The sequence below is a fragment of the Carassius carassius genome, chromosome 49 (assembly GCF_963082965.1).
Source record: "Carassius carassius chromosome 49, fCarCar2.1, whole genome shotgun sequence".
Taxonomy (NCBI): Eukaryota; Metazoa; Chordata; class Actinopteri; order Cypriniformes; family Cyprinidae; genus Carassius; species Carassius carassius.
Genome location: NC_081803.1, coordinates 18,751,540 through 18,766,494, shown reverse-complemented (window position 1 = coordinate 18,766,494; position 14,955 = coordinate 18,751,540). Strand labels below are relative to the sequence as shown.

General features: G+C 38.0%; 3 protein-coding genes across 3 annotated transcripts; 1 reads left to right on the top strand and 2 right to left on the bottom strand.

Moving 5' to 3' along the window:
• Positions 1 to 2,275: 2,275 nt before the first annotated feature.
• LOC132132820 (caspase-7-like) lies at positions 2,276 to 4,469 on the bottom strand. The gene is made up of 4 exons (XM_059545347.1): positions 4,250 to 4,469; positions 3,461 to 3,624; positions 2,885 to 3,017; positions 2,276 to 2,791 (listed from the first exon to the last, which is right to left on the bottom strand). The coding sequence occupies exons 1-4, from the start codon at positions 4,467 to 4,469 to the stop codon at positions 2,472 to 2,474; spliced, it is 837 nt and encodes a 278-aa protein (XP_059401330.1). The 3' UTR covers positions 2,276 to 2,471.
• Positions 4,470 to 6,443: 1,974 nt separating this feature from the next.
• On the bottom strand, positions 6,444 to 8,286 carry LOC132132821 (caspase-7-like). Its single transcript, XM_059545348.1, has 4 exons — positions 8,067 to 8,286; positions 7,635 to 7,798; positions 7,059 to 7,191; positions 6,444 to 6,965 (listed from the first exon to the last, which is right to left on the bottom strand). The coding sequence occupies exons 1-4, from the start codon at positions 8,284 to 8,286 to the stop codon at positions 6,646 to 6,648; spliced, it is 837 nt and encodes a 278-aa protein (XP_059401331.1). The 3' UTR covers positions 6,444 to 6,645.
• Positions 8,287 to 10,555: 2,269 nt separating this feature from the next.
• Positions 10,556 to 14,285, top strand: LOC132132120 (RNA/RNP complex-1-interacting phosphatase-like). The gene is made up of 10 exons (XM_059544394.1): positions 10,556 to 10,603; positions 10,911 to 10,987; positions 11,068 to 11,143; positions 11,225 to 11,356; positions 11,517 to 11,640; positions 12,333 to 12,393; positions 12,506 to 12,552; positions 12,634 to 12,709; positions 13,402 to 13,563; positions 13,665 to 14,285. The coding sequence occupies exons 2-10, from the start codon at positions 10,953 to 10,955 to the stop codon at positions 13,951 to 13,953; spliced, it is 1,002 nt and encodes a 333-aa protein (XP_059400377.1). The 5' UTR covers positions 10,556 to 10,603; positions 10,911 to 10,952; the 3' UTR covers positions 13,954 to 14,285.
• The last annotated feature ends 670 nt before the right edge of the window (positions 14,286 to 14,955 follow it).

The window sequence follows — 14,955 nt, the reverse complement described above, 5'->3', positions numbered from 1 at the left end:
CGTTGGACGGTGGAAGGAATACTTCGAGGATCTCCTCAATCCCGCTGTCACGTCTTCCATTGAGGAAGCAGAGGCTGAGGGCTCAGATGTGGACTCGTCCATAACCCAAGCTGAAGTCACCGAGGTAGTCAAGAAACTCCTCGGTGGCAAGGCACCGGGGGTGGATGAGATCCGCCCTGAGTACCTCAAGTCTCTGGATGTTGTGGGGCTGTCTTGGCTGACACGCCTCTGCAGCATCGCGTGGCAGTCGGGGACGGTGCCTCTGGGATGGCAGACCGGGGTGGTGGTCCCTCTTTTTAAGAAGGGGGACCGGAGGGTGTGTTCCAACTACAGGGGGATCACACTTCTCAGCCTCCCTGGGAAAGTCTATGCCAGGGTACTGGAGAGGAGAATCCGGCCGATAGTAGAACCTCGGATTCAGGAGGAACAGTGTGGTTTTCGTCCAGGCCGTGGAACACTGGACCAGCTCTATACCCTCTACAGGGTGCTGGAGGGTTCATGGGAGTATGCCCAACCAGTCCACATGTGCTTTGTGGATTTGGAGAAGGCATTCGACTGTGTCCCTCGCGGCGGCCTGTGGAGGGTTCTCCGGGAGTATGGGGTCCGGGGCCCTTTGATAAGGGCTATCCGGTCCCTGTACGAACGGAGCAGGAGCTTGGTTCGTATTGCCAGCTGTAAGTCAGACTTGTTCCCGGTGCGTGTTGGACTCCGGCAGGGCTGCCCTTTGTCGCCGGTTCTGTTCATGATTTTTATGGACAGAATTTCTAGGCGCAGCCAGGGGCCGGAGGGGGTCAGGTTTGGTGACAACACGATTTCGTCTCTGCTCTTTGCGGATGATGTTGTCGTGTTGGCCTCATCAGGCCAGGACCTTCAGCATGCACTGGGACGGTTTGCAGCCGAGTGTGAAGCGGCTGGGATGAGAATCAGCACCTCCAAATCCGAGGCCATGGTCCTCAGTCGGAAAAGGGTGGCTTGCCCACTTCAGGTTGGTGGAGAGTTCCTGCCTCAAGTGGAGGAGTTTAAGTATCTTGGGGTCTTGTTCACGAGTGAGGGAAGGATGGAACGGGAGATTGACAGACGGATCGGTGCAGCTTCTGCAGTAATGCGGTCGATGTACCGGTCTGTCGTGGTGAAGAAAGAGCTGAGCCGCAAGGCGAAGCTCTCGATTTACCGGTCAATCTACGTTCCTACTCTCACCTATGGTCATGAGCTTTGGGTCATGACCGAAAGGACAAGATCCCGGATACAGGCGGCCGAAATGTGCTTTCTCCGCAGGGTGGCTGGGCGATCCCTTAGAGATAGGGTGAGAAGCTCAGTCACCCGGGAGGAGCTCAGAGTAGAGCCGCTGCTCCTCCACATCGAGAGGGGTCAGCTGAGGTGGCTCGGGCATCTGTTCCGGATGCCTCCTGGACGCCTTCCCGGGAAGGTGTTCCGGGCACATCCCACTGGGAGGAGACCCCGGGGGAGACCTAGGACACGCTGGAGAGACTATGTCTCCCGGCTGGCCTGGGAACGCCTCGGTGTCCCCCCAGAAGAGCTGGAGGAAGTGTCTAGGGAGAGGGAAGTCTGGGGTTCTCTGCTTAGACTGCTGCCCCCGCGACCCGGCCCCGGATAAGCGGTAGAAGATGGATGGATGGATCACAGAATCCTGGAAAAAAATGTATCATGAGAAAAGAAAAAAAGAAAAATTATAAGCAGCACAACTGTTTTCAACATTGATGGTAATAAGAATAGCAGAGCAGAAGAGACTTCTTTAAAAAGCATAACAAAAATTGAATGACCTAAAACTTTTGAACAGTGTAGTGTATATAAAGAAGAAGTAGAATATATAATGAGATAGCAATGGCAAAAAAAAAAAAAAACGCAGTAATATCTAGAGGGAGCGGGGGCCGGCGAGAGGATTTTTCACGAGTGAAGATATTAATGCGCCATGACGAAGTGCTTACAAGCACTTCCCATGGTATTCCGCCATACAATGTAGTTATCCATTTTACACGCTTAAAAAAAGCGCAACGTTTTGTTTTGTGTTAACGTCCTAGGTCGAGTTACACTACGCGAGTAACTATATTTAAATAGGGAAAACGTGGAGGTGTTTGGTAGCTTCTCTGCTTGGCCCATATTGAATGAATGGGCTAAGCTAAGTGCTTTCAAAGTGTCACCGCGCGCCAAAGCGATTGAGTGCACGCACTGAGAAGAGAGAGGTATGTATCAACTCGTCTTAGTTAAGGGAAAAACATAGTTTAATATGAAAACACGGTGGAGTATCCCTTTAAATTGAATGATAATAAAGCACATAACATCATGCAACTTTCCCAGCCGCTCACTTCCTGCTGGACATGAAACGTCTTGTGACAGGAAGTCCTTGATTCATTATCAGTCTCCTGTGAAATACTTTGAGAGATGTGATAGAAGAGTTAAGGTGAATCAGTTTGTCTACATGTTCTTTGCCGTCAGTCTCTGTTCTGTGATCTTCAGCTGATGGAGTTCTTCCGTGACCTTCTGGGTTCATTGATAAGCTGCGTTGCTGCAAAGGTCAAGCTCAAATCTTCTGCTTCTGCCATCTGACTGTCCATGAATGGGAAAACCTCTCTGGTGAAGCGGGTCACAAAACATGGCATCTGCTTTTTGCCTCCCAGCAGTTTCCCTCTGGATTCAAAGTTGTAGGCCACCTGATAATTCAGTTGTGTCAGAAGTCTCGTGATCTCCAGATCTGGACCTCCTTTCTTTTCTAGCAAATCACAGAGAGTTTGAATCAACGGCGAGCCTAGAGGATGCATGAATGCACCGTACCCTAGAAAACGATTGAACGTACGTCAGTGAGGAACTGAAGTGTTGGGGACTTTACAAACTATGCAGACAATGTTTTAGAGTTAATAAGTCAGACCTGGAGATGTGGCGTACATGACTGCTGTGTCAATAGGGATGGAAAAGAGCTCAAACATGCCGTCCTCTTCCTCTGAGAATGAAGAATCTGCCTCCACCTCCACACCTCCATCCAAACCATGCCCTCGACAAGCCTGAGCACCAGAAAGTTGTTCATTATAAACATCAGTTAGGATTTGCAACAAGTTTCAAGCTTTAAGAAAAATATACAGATAAAATTATGAAATAATATCAGTTCAAATCAACATTTAACATCCATGCATGTATTTATTTGATGAGTAGCCCTGCAATAAGCAGAGAGAAATGCCAAAAAATGCTATATTTCTATTTCTCTTTCATTTCCTATGTAAGTCATGTGAACAGTAAAGTGTGACTTAAAGTATGAGTCGTGATCGCAATTTTGACCAAGTTTCATACCATTCCGATGAATGAAGAAAAAGGATTAGCTTAAAATGACTAAACAGTACCAGAGAGTCAAAGGAATGTACGATCATCACAGCATTCAATATTTGCTGAAGTATGCAAGAAGTAAAAGGTCACAGGAGTTTGTTTGTGAGAAAGTTTTCACAAAATGTACCTGAATGAGGAAGAGTTTGCTCTTGTCTGCCATTGACGGGACTCCAAAGTAGCTGTAGATCTCTGCTAGTTTCACAGCACGTCCATCAGCACCAAACACAACTCCCTCCTCACCGTGACTGGATATGATGCCCACAAAACAGTCTTTGACCGTCTTCTCGCTCTCTGAGGATGGAAGACATCAGTGGTGGTGTGTAATTAAATAGAATAAACAGATCCTGCATGTGTTCTTTTTTTGAGCTCCTATTGTTTATGAGGTCACAATCTCTGCCATTCATATTATCTTCAGATAGTCACTGACATTGCTCATATGATTCACTCATTCGTTTCTGATCCATAGCAAAATCAAATTGTGATTCAACTCCTCAAAACCCAACACGAATCTATATTTCTTTGCATATTAAATCATTTCAATCACATTTCAATCAAGTCATACATTTCTTTGCATTATTGTAATTAAATGTAATGGACGGATTCTGCACGTGTCCTTTTTTTTTTTTAGCTCTTTTGTACATATTGTTTATGCGGTTTATGAAATCAAAATCTCTTCATTTCTGATTGATAGCAAAATCAAATTGCTATTCAACTCCTCAAAACCCAACACGATTCTACATTTCTCTGCATATATAAAAAAAATTAAGTTGAAAGAGTCTGTGCCAGAGGTAAATTGTAAACTGCTGATAAATGAGGACAGTATTATTAACAAGCGTGTGACTTTGACACCAAATAAATGACCTTTTGTAAAGTGTTTTTAAGAAACACGAGAGAGAGAAAAAAGGAATATTGTTACCTGCTTTAAATGCTTCATAAATCTCATGTGCTTCAATGTCCATTCTGATGTCCACAGAGAAGCCGAGCTTGCTGAGGATCTTGTGAAGTCTTCTAGTGTCTCTCTTCACCCCGTTCCTCTTCTTCAGATCTGCATCTGAATAGAAGTTCTCCACAGACACTATCAGTGCCCTGTTCTTCACAGTCTTGTCAGCCGTGAAGGGAAATCTAAAAGACATCATCTTTACCTCTCTTCTGTCAAACACCGAGGTCTAAAGCAGCACAATCTGTGTGTGAATAAGGAGAGCCTACTTTATGAGTCTGTCTGAACGTCATATAACAGGTGAGTCCAGCTTTTATGTGCCTCATCACATGTCTAATTGCATAAATGGAGTTTCCTCCCAGCATTTTCAGTGTTATCAGTCTGATCTACACAACACCATATATATATATATATATATATATATATATATATATATATATATATAAATATATCCAAAAGCTTTTAGGGTGAGATTGCACACCTGTATTTTTTCCAAGGAAGGGTGGATATGTATGTACACAGTAGACAGAAGACATCATGATTTACAGCTCAACATTATGTCAGCTTCAAATTATTTCTGCAATCCTGTTCTTCCCACAGGGACAGAGACGGCTAAAGGACACAGTGATAATTAGCATTAAAAAATGACGTGCTTTCGTTATCTTGTGTTTACTTTTTTATATCAATAGCTTTTCAAGTTTCTCAGTGCCAGTTTTCACCATGTAAACCATGTAAACCACCATGTTCACCATTGTTGTTTCGACCCCTGCTGAAGAAGAACATGCTGTTGTCACATATGTGTTGCGTTGGATTTGGCAGTTTGAAATATTTTTTTATAAAGTGTGTTCTTTCCAATTGTTTGTAAGGAACCGATTCTTGTCATCAACAGATTTAAATATTTATAGTTTTTAAAATTAAAAAAAAAAAAATTTTTAAAAATGAAATTTGAATGTCTCAGAATTTCATTTCTCACACGCGCCTCTTAGTGGAAGATGACTTTATGGTCTCTTCATGACTTTGACTTCATGGTCAGAATTGAAATTATAATACTGTCAGTGTCAATTTATTATTATTAACAATAATAATAGTTTTTCAGAGTAGGCATTATTTTTTTATAGTTATAAAAATAATAATAAGTTTTTAATTTATATCTATTTTTCCACACTACACTATTCAAACCATCATCAAAAAGGGTTCATTTTATGACAAAACAAATCTTGTTTTTAAAATCAGCTGAACTGTTGTATGTTTAACTGTTAGATGTTTATCAGTACCTGCTTATCCTTTATGAATGTAAATATGTATGTATACTTCATGCAGATTGCTTGTTAGTACTGATGTCTGCCGTACTCTCTGTACAGTGTGTTCTGATGTGTCCTACACGTCAAGAAGTACATCAGTTGTGTAAAATGATGCACGTCTCTCATGCTCACTGCAGCGTCGTTCTGGAAGTTCCTGTAGGTTACGGAACACTAGATACTTTACTGCATATCAGTTTGTGCTATTCGCATACCAGACATAGTTAAATGCTTCTTTTTGTATCTCATTTTCATTCTTATTTTCACCAGTTCAGGTTACTAGTATATTTTCATCGACTTCTGTGTTTCATCATTGGGAGCCAGGATGTTCAAACTCCTTTTTCAGTCATTTAATGTATAAAAGTTCACCAGAGTCCAAAGAATGACTAAACACTTTTAAGCCATACCGAACATCTCATAATCACAAATAATAGTCATCACTTTATGGACAGTTAAAAGAAACTTGGCATTAATGTTTGTGACCAACAGACCATGATGAAATCCTGCATGTCTGGATTGGCTGTCAACTCACATCATATGAGCACCTACCAATAAACACTTCACACCTACAAGTACAGTAACTACAGCAAGGACAAAGTATGAATATGTTGTAATCTGAGTCACAGAAACTAGTTTTGCATATTGTCATCAGCACAGGATCTGTATTATCGTAACATAAGCGTTTCCTAGAAATGGTGTTTCAGTTAAAATGCCGTTGCAACACTTATTGATTTTTGATTTGAGTAAGACATTGAGCTTCGAGTTCAGTTTGGGTTTTATTTGAATATCACATATAATACAGATAAACACTTTAAGATTTATATATATATATATAAATGTTTTTTTTCAATGCACTTTTACCTAAATCAGTTTTACTTTAGGAAAATATAATAGAGGTAGTAGCAGACACAGCATTATAAAACAAGTCACATCCTGCACGTTCACCAGCATCTTACTTCCTATTACCAATGCAACTTTATGTGATTATATGTTATCTTATCAAATGAGATGATACGATATCTAACATGAATCAGTTTGTCTACATGTTCTTTGCCGTCAGTCTCTGTTCTGTGATCTTCAGCTGATGGAGTTCTTCCGTGACCTTCTGGGTTCATTGATAAGCTGCGTTGCTGCAAAGGTCAAGCTCAAATCTTCTGCTTCTGCCATCTGACTGTCCATGAATGGGAAAACCTCTCTGGTGAAGCGGGTCACAAAACATGGCATCTGCTTTTTGCCTCCCAGCAGTTTCCCTCTGGATTCAAAGTTGTAGGCCACCTGATAATTCAGTTGTGTCAGAAGTCTCGTGATCTCCAGATCTGGACCTCCTTTCTTTTCTAGCAAATCACAGAGAGTTTGAATCAACGGCGAGCCTAGAGGATGCATGAATGCACCGTACCCTAGAAAACGATTGAACGTACGTCAGTGAGGAACTGAAGTGTTGGGGACTTTACAAACTATGCAGACAATGTTTTAGAGTTAATAAGTCAGACCTGGAGATGTGGCGTACATGACTGCTGTGTCAATAGGGATGGAAAAGAGCTCAAACATGCCGTCCTCTTCCTCTGAGAATGAAGAATCTGCCTCCACCTCCACACCTCCATCCAAACCATGCCCTCGACAAGCCTGAGCACCAGAAAGTTGTTCATTATAAACATCAGTTAGGATTTGCAACAAGTTTCAAGCTTTAAGAAAAATATACAGATAAAATTATGAAATAATATCAGTTCAAATCAACATTTAACATCCATGCATGTATTTATTTGATGAGTAGCCCTGCAATAAGCAGAGAGAAATGCCAAAAAATGCTATATTTCTATTTCTCTTTCATTTCCTATGTAAGTCATGTGAACAGTAAAGTGTGACTTAAAGTATGAGTCGTGATCGCAATTTTGACCAAGTTTCATACCATTCTGATGAATGAAGAAAAATTATTAGCTTAAAACAACTAAACAGTACCAGAGAGTCAAAGGAATGTACGATCATCACAGCATTCAATATTTGCTGAAGTATGCAAGAAGTAAAAGGTCACAGGAGTTTGTTTGTGAGAAAGTTTTCACAAAATGTACCTGAATGAGGAAGAGTTTGCTCTTGTCTGCCATTGACGGGACTCCAAAGTAGCTGTAGATCTCTGCTAGTTTCACAGCACGTCCATCAGCACCAAACACAACTCCCTCCTCACCGTGACTGGATATGATGCCCACAAAACAGTCTTTGACCGTCTTCTCACTCTCTGAAGATGGAGGAAAGTATTAGTGAGTATTCTGAATGGATTGTGCAAGTTAACGTTTTTGTAGTTATCCTAGAAATCTGCAGTCATAGCTGTCATTATAATGTCAGGACTGATTCAGAATGCCAAAATCTCTTCCATGCAAACCAATAAACTCAAAACCTATGAATAAAAATCATAAAATAATAATAAAATAACTTTCATCCATTTAAAAAAAAATTTTTTTATTTATTAGTCAAAATGACAGTACATCATGATTAGCTCACATTACCTGCTTTAAATGCTTCATAAATCTCATGTGCTTCAAAGTCCATTCTGATGTCCACAGAGAAGCCGAGCTTGCTGAGGATTTTGTGAAGTCTTCTAGTGTCTCTCTTCACCCCGTTCCTCTTCTTCAGATCTGCATCTGAATAGAAGTTCTCCACAGACACTATCAGTGCCCTGTTCTTCACAGTCTTGTCAGCCGTGAAAGGAAATTTACAAAAAGACATGATTTTCTCTTCTGTCAAACTCAAATTTGATCAGAATAAGCTGCATGAGTTTGTCAAGGCATCTGCATGTATATATACTAGTCCAGCCCTTATTTGCATGAAGTTACTTCCTATTTATGAAGAATGTCGCTTTTAGGCAATACCTTTGTGTCATCAACTTTGTGATTATACAACTCAAATAACTTAATATATCCGCTAACCTAAAAAAAAAGAAACCTTTCAGGTGCTTTTTAGGTATTTACTCTTGCAAGATTTTATGAGGACGAAGACTGGTGAATTTCAATTGAAATCAATATAAGAAAATATAGGGAAGATGCAGTTAATATTTACTATAATGGTTATTATTTTTGGAAATTATTCTCTGTTTATAGGCACGCTGTAAAAAACAAAACAAAAAAACACACACACACAAAAAAAAAAATCCTTTTTCCAGAAAATAAAGATTATTGGAGTCTTTCTGCTTAAAATCTTCATGTTTATTTAATGTTTGGATTAAACATCCTTTTGTTTGAAGCTGTTTCTGAAAATGAATAGCAATTTCTAAGTGAACTTTGTTTCCTAAATTCTACGCCAATGTTTTAGTGTAACAAACAGTTTATTGAGCTCATTTTACATATTGTCCAAAATATGTTGTAACACTATATGTGGTAAATTGTCACAATGGGAACATGCATTAAATAGTGAATTATGTGGTTTTCGACTATTAAGAAAATAATTCTGAAGAACTTTTATGTTTGTTTGTTTTGGCCAACTTGGAATATGCAATTACAACATAATAAACTCAAGTGACAAATTGGCCAAGTTAATAGTGACAGAAAAATTTGAACCTGTATTACAAATATTTTAATATTTGTGTCAAAATCACTTCTTACTTGAAATTATAAAGTTATAATATATATACATTATTATAGTATAAAGCCTTATAGTTACAGCCATTGTATCTGAATCAGTCTGATGACTAGTCCAGGTCTCGTTTTAATTGAGAATAAATACATTTGTTTTAAATTCTTTTTAATATTCAGTTCAATTAAAAGACAATCTGGAGTTTGCCGCTAGAATTAACTGGATATGTGTAGTTTGGTGGCATGCATATTTTCAGAGGAATTTTCCTTTTGACAAAAATTTTCCCCTTGTCTCAGACTTCCTGAATCTTATGTCTCTCTATACTCAAATCTTTCCTGGTATATAATAATGTAAATCCCAGTCACGGTTCATTTAGCATTGAAGATGCACTAAACAATGTTCAGAACAACTTACCTCATCTGTACCGAAGAATTATTAAAAGTTAACATACAAAAATAACATTAAGCGTTGTTTTGGCCAACAGATATTATAATGAATAAAGTGTATCAAACTGTTTGCAACCAACCAAAGACAGAAAATGAAAATAGTATTTAGATGGTAGTCACGAGTTCAAAGGTGGAATGCAAAGCTCCAGAGAAACATTCCGATTACATACATTGCAGCTTTCCTCTGCCCAACTTCCTTAAAAAGAATGTCTGTACTTATAAGTATTTCCTGCACAGGTTCAATTCCTGATTCTTCTACCATATAGTATTCAAATACTTTGTTTACTCATAATTTGTATGTTATTAAAAACAATGTTCAGAGGCAATTACAGCGTCTTTATTCATTTTTGCTCTCATAAACGTGAAAGTCAATTTTTACTTGTGTCTAAAAACAAAGATTTACACACACACATAAAGAAGACACTATGGTCAAAGTATTTAGTGTATATTGATGGCAATACATTTACACACATTTTTATTGTGTTTGTTCTTTTTATAACACGTAAGTGAAATGTGTGCAAAATAAGCAGCCAAATTGTATGTGAACACAAAGAAACCTAGAAAGAGATGTGAGGATTAGAGAACATGTATAGATCATTGAGTATATGCTGTCCTTTTTCTATACTATTGGGGCGAAATGCAAAGGGAAAAATGTAGATAATCATGAGGGAAAGAATACAGCGACTGAAAAGAGCTCTTGCCATTGATATTAACATTTCACGTTAAATTTCAAGCGCCACGCTATTCTCATGATGTCCGAAAATAAGACATGAAGGAATTCGACATCTCAAGCTTTATTTGTAGGCCAACCTTATGATTTGAAATGATTATTTTTGAATGGAAGTTGCCCAAATCAGAAGTGCCACGCACGGACCAAGGGCTTCAGCTCAGTTGTGGTTGGGTTGCAGTTTTCCCTCCCGTCCTGAGGGCGGCAGCAGAGCGCGCACTTCCCGAGCAGATTAACTACGTCACAGGAGTTGCCCGCACGACTGTTGTCTGTAACGTGGAAGTGGGAGAATCCCACAGAGGTATTGGTTTACATTTCAGCAAAATGTGTCATTATTTATTGTATTTAATTATAATATCTGTCGTGACGTAACACGGGTCTTGAATACGCTTGTAAAGACTGACAAAGGCTGCATGTTAAATACATTCTGTTTTGGTAAAGACTGAAAGTGAAACCAATGTCTAATTTTTATTTTATGTACTTTAACTCCCATATCTGACACGTAATCAAACTAATTTATAAATAGTTATGTTTTAGTGTTCATTAAAGCTGTACGAATAGTGTCAATCATGTATGGGATGTAATCAAACATATGTGTTTTGCAAAAGTGTTTGGCATTACAAAAGCCAAAGCAGAGCAGCTGTGAAGACATGTCTTCCAATAAGAAAAATGCCATTCCTGACAGGTTAGTTTTCATAATCTCACTTATTTTATAAGGTTCATTACCTGAAGTAAAGATTTTAGGATGGTTTGTGTCTCCTTTAGATGGACAGACTATGAAGCAGTGGGTAAACGGATTCCTGGAACTCGCTTCATCGCTTTTAAAGTTCCCTTAAAACAGGTCTGAAGACATCCACAAATCCTCCACCTGTTTGAAACACACACGTGAGCTTAGAATTAATTCCATTGCTTTTTGTTGTAGTCTTTCAGATATCATTTAACGCAATCAGAAGTCTTTGGACCGTTTGATCTTGTTCGTATTTTAGAAAAGGAAGGACAACAACTGGGTCTCATCATTGATCTGACCTTCACAACTCGCTACTACAAAGTCGAGGTAGGAATTAAAGCCTGAACAAAGGGCTAATCATATTTTTTCCTCGTGAAAGTGTAAATAACTCTTCCTTGCTGCAGAATCTAGCTTGATGAGTTTTTGTCAGGGTGGAGGGAAGCTGATGGACTGACTTTCTCTGAATGTGTGATTGTGTTTGTTTCAGGATTTGCCAAACACATTGTACCACCTGAAGATCTTCACAGCAGGGCATGAAGTGCCAAACGATGACACGATTCTCAGCTTCAAGAAGGCCGTCAGACGTTTTCTGCATGACAATGAAAACAATGGTGAGTTTTAGTTAATTAAACCAATGTGAAATCAAAAATGTGAAATCAATCCTTATCGATCAGTGGGATTTTAGCAATATTCCTGAAAGAAGTCTTTTAAGCTTACCAAGGCTGCATTTATTTGATTCAGTAAAACAGTCACATTGTGAAATACTATTACAATTTAAAATAACGGTCTTCTATTTGAACATATTTTAAAACGTTATTTATTCCTGTGATGCAAAGCTGAATTTTCAGCATCACTAGTCTCCAGTCTTCATTATCACATGATCTTTCAGAAATTATTCTAATTTCCTGCACATTAAACATTTATTATTTTTAAATGAAAACCGTTGTGCTGCTTCATATTTTTATGGATTTCAGGATTCCTTGTTGAATAGAAAATTCAAAAGAAAATCATTATAACCTTTTGTAACATTATAAATATCCCTTTTGATTAATTTAATGCATCCTTGGTAAATACAATTATTAATATCTTTTTGACCGCAAACTTTTAAACAGTAGTGTACTGTGCATGTTCCTGGTTTTATAGTGAACAATTCATCAATGCATATTATGGCAAAGACAAATAATTCTCATCAAAATGCAAAAACGTAACTAATGTTTAATAACCTATTTCACTGAGAAATATGTCATTACAGAAGTAAATTAGGTTTACGTTTGTTTAACAAAAAATACTTTTTTAAAAACAGATAAGCTGATTGGTGTTCATTGCACGCACGGTTTGAATCGCACTGGCTATTTAATATGTCGGTGAGTAAAATTACTTTCTTTTTGCTTGTTTTCCGTATTCGTGATCCATTAACTTTGTCTTTAGATGAGCTAGTGCATCCAACAGTTGTCACTGTTAAATATTGTGTCATAGATACCTAATCGATGTTGATGGGATAAACCCCCAAAAAGCGATTAATTGTAAGTATACTCACTCATACTTACTGTATGAATTTGCATGCTTTTAGGAATTCTTATTTGAATGCTCTGATTTCTTCCAAGTATTCAATGAATCAAGGGGATATTCAATTGAGAGGCAGAACTATCTTGATGACCTGAGGACGGGGCCCAAGAGAAGGTAAGCTCTTCTGCATTCCATCAGAGCCCTGTAAAGAACATTCGATCATATTTGACGCTGAATTAATTTCTAAGGCTTCTAAATGATCAATATGATCAAAACTTCTGAAAAGCTACGATAAGCCTTCTGTCATCCGATTGATAGTTTATACCTTTTTAGCTAGTAAAAAGCCTTTTAGTATGATTGTGAACATATTCAGGTTGTTACTTTTTTTTTCGTGAAACCTTTGATGATTTTTGAAAAGTAGACGTAATAATGAGTTTTATTGTTAGTAATTTTCAAGATTAACATTTACTGGACATGTTTGCCTCCCAGAATGAAAACTACAGTGTTTTGATCATAAAACTACACATTTAAAACATTTATCATCTTACTAAAACATTTGAGCAATATAAAGTGACAAATTATATTGATATGCATTTTATGTGAATAATCTGTTATACTGTTATAAAGCTTTCATTGATTTACATTACACCTCATCAGAATTTCATCTTTTGGACCATATAAATATCAGCAACTTTCCTCAGTTCGGGCCTCTGAGGAAAATTAATTTGTTCTTTCCTCCTCATATTTTCATATTATAGCTCCATATTCTCACTATATCATACTATATAAGGCAATTATTTTTTATTTTTAGACTTTTATTTGATATGGCATGCTTTACAGTGTTAACCGTGCAATTCTTCATGCAGTAATGAGGGAATGGAGGAACCAGACAAAGAACCTGTCCAAGGACTTGCAAACGAACCACGAGATGATGCTCCTCATCATCGAAGGGAACAGCATAACCATTATCCTCCTTTTAATGGACAAGAACTTCACCAATGGCACAGGGAACCCCAGAATCAATTTCTGTAAGCTCAGATAATCAAATCATTAGTCAACATGAAATCAAAATGGATTTTCTTATTCGATAAAGCTGTTTCTTTTTCTCAATCTCCCAATTTATCCTCAGACCGTTTCACCAGAAGAACAACATGAGTTGGTTCGAACCACCTGAGCGCCAGTTCTTCCGTCCACCCTTGATTCCTCATCCACCGCACGCCGTGAGACCCTGCTTTCCCAACCAGAGCATCAGAGGATTCCACTTCGGACCTTATCCAACTCTGCGTCCCTCCGACAGGTTTGGCCAACCATACCACAATCCACACGCGCCTCCAGAGGGATTCACGAGACCTCCAGGGCCTGACAGAAAACTTCGACATAGACACAGGAAAGGTCCGAAAGATTGGACTCCTCGCTGAAATGAAGGAAGCTACACATATTCAACCCAAACTGCTGGACTGTGCTTTTCTGAACTCAAGCTGCTTGTCCGATTGTTAAATTATTCTCTCTGTGCAGGAACTCTTCTTTTTCTTTGATGGAGTAAATGGATTTGGTCTCCTAAAGAGGTTGACTGTTTTATTAGACTCTTCAAGCTAACAATACTACTACTACTACGTTTTGGGATGGTTATCTGTTATTAGGTCATTTAATCCAGCAAATGTAATTCACACAGTTCATCTATAACTGCAGCTAATCTATCAGGCCTTATGTTTTAAATGAAGTGAAATATTAAACACCATTGAAAGTCCAATTACAGTTGTTTTATTATTTCCATATATTTTACACATTTTGTATTTCTTTTTTATCGTGCGCAATATGATATCAATGAGGAACAGATTATTTTGTCATGTTTTCCCTGCTTAAAACTGGACACTATTACAGTAGAAATAAACATTTTCATAACTTTTTAAATGCGATTCCATTACAGTTCAATGTTGCTTTAAGGCAACATGCAGTTTTTTTTTTTCATTTCCTATGATACATTTAATGATATATTACTTAAAGAAAAAAAACTTAAAAAAAAAAAACTTACTTTTGAAAATACTTCTTTACTTACCAGATTTTTTGTAGTTAATTATATGGATGAAAATTGATGATAAATGCACTTTTCAATGGAGAAACTATGGAGTCATGTGACATGTACACATGGGTCCTATGACCACTTTTTTGCATTTTTTTGATTAGTATTAATTTTATATTTATTTGATATTTGAGCACTCCTACTCTGAGATAGCATTTATCAACTAAATGGGTCTCTTTTTATTAAAAAATCTGAGGCAATATTTGATTAAAAATATATAATTAGAAGCAACAGCAATAATGTATTACTGTAACGGTACATAAATTCGATTTGTTTCTTCATCCTGAGGGAAAACACAAGTTCTTCGCGATTGGTCAATCTGTGGCATTACTTCACCGTC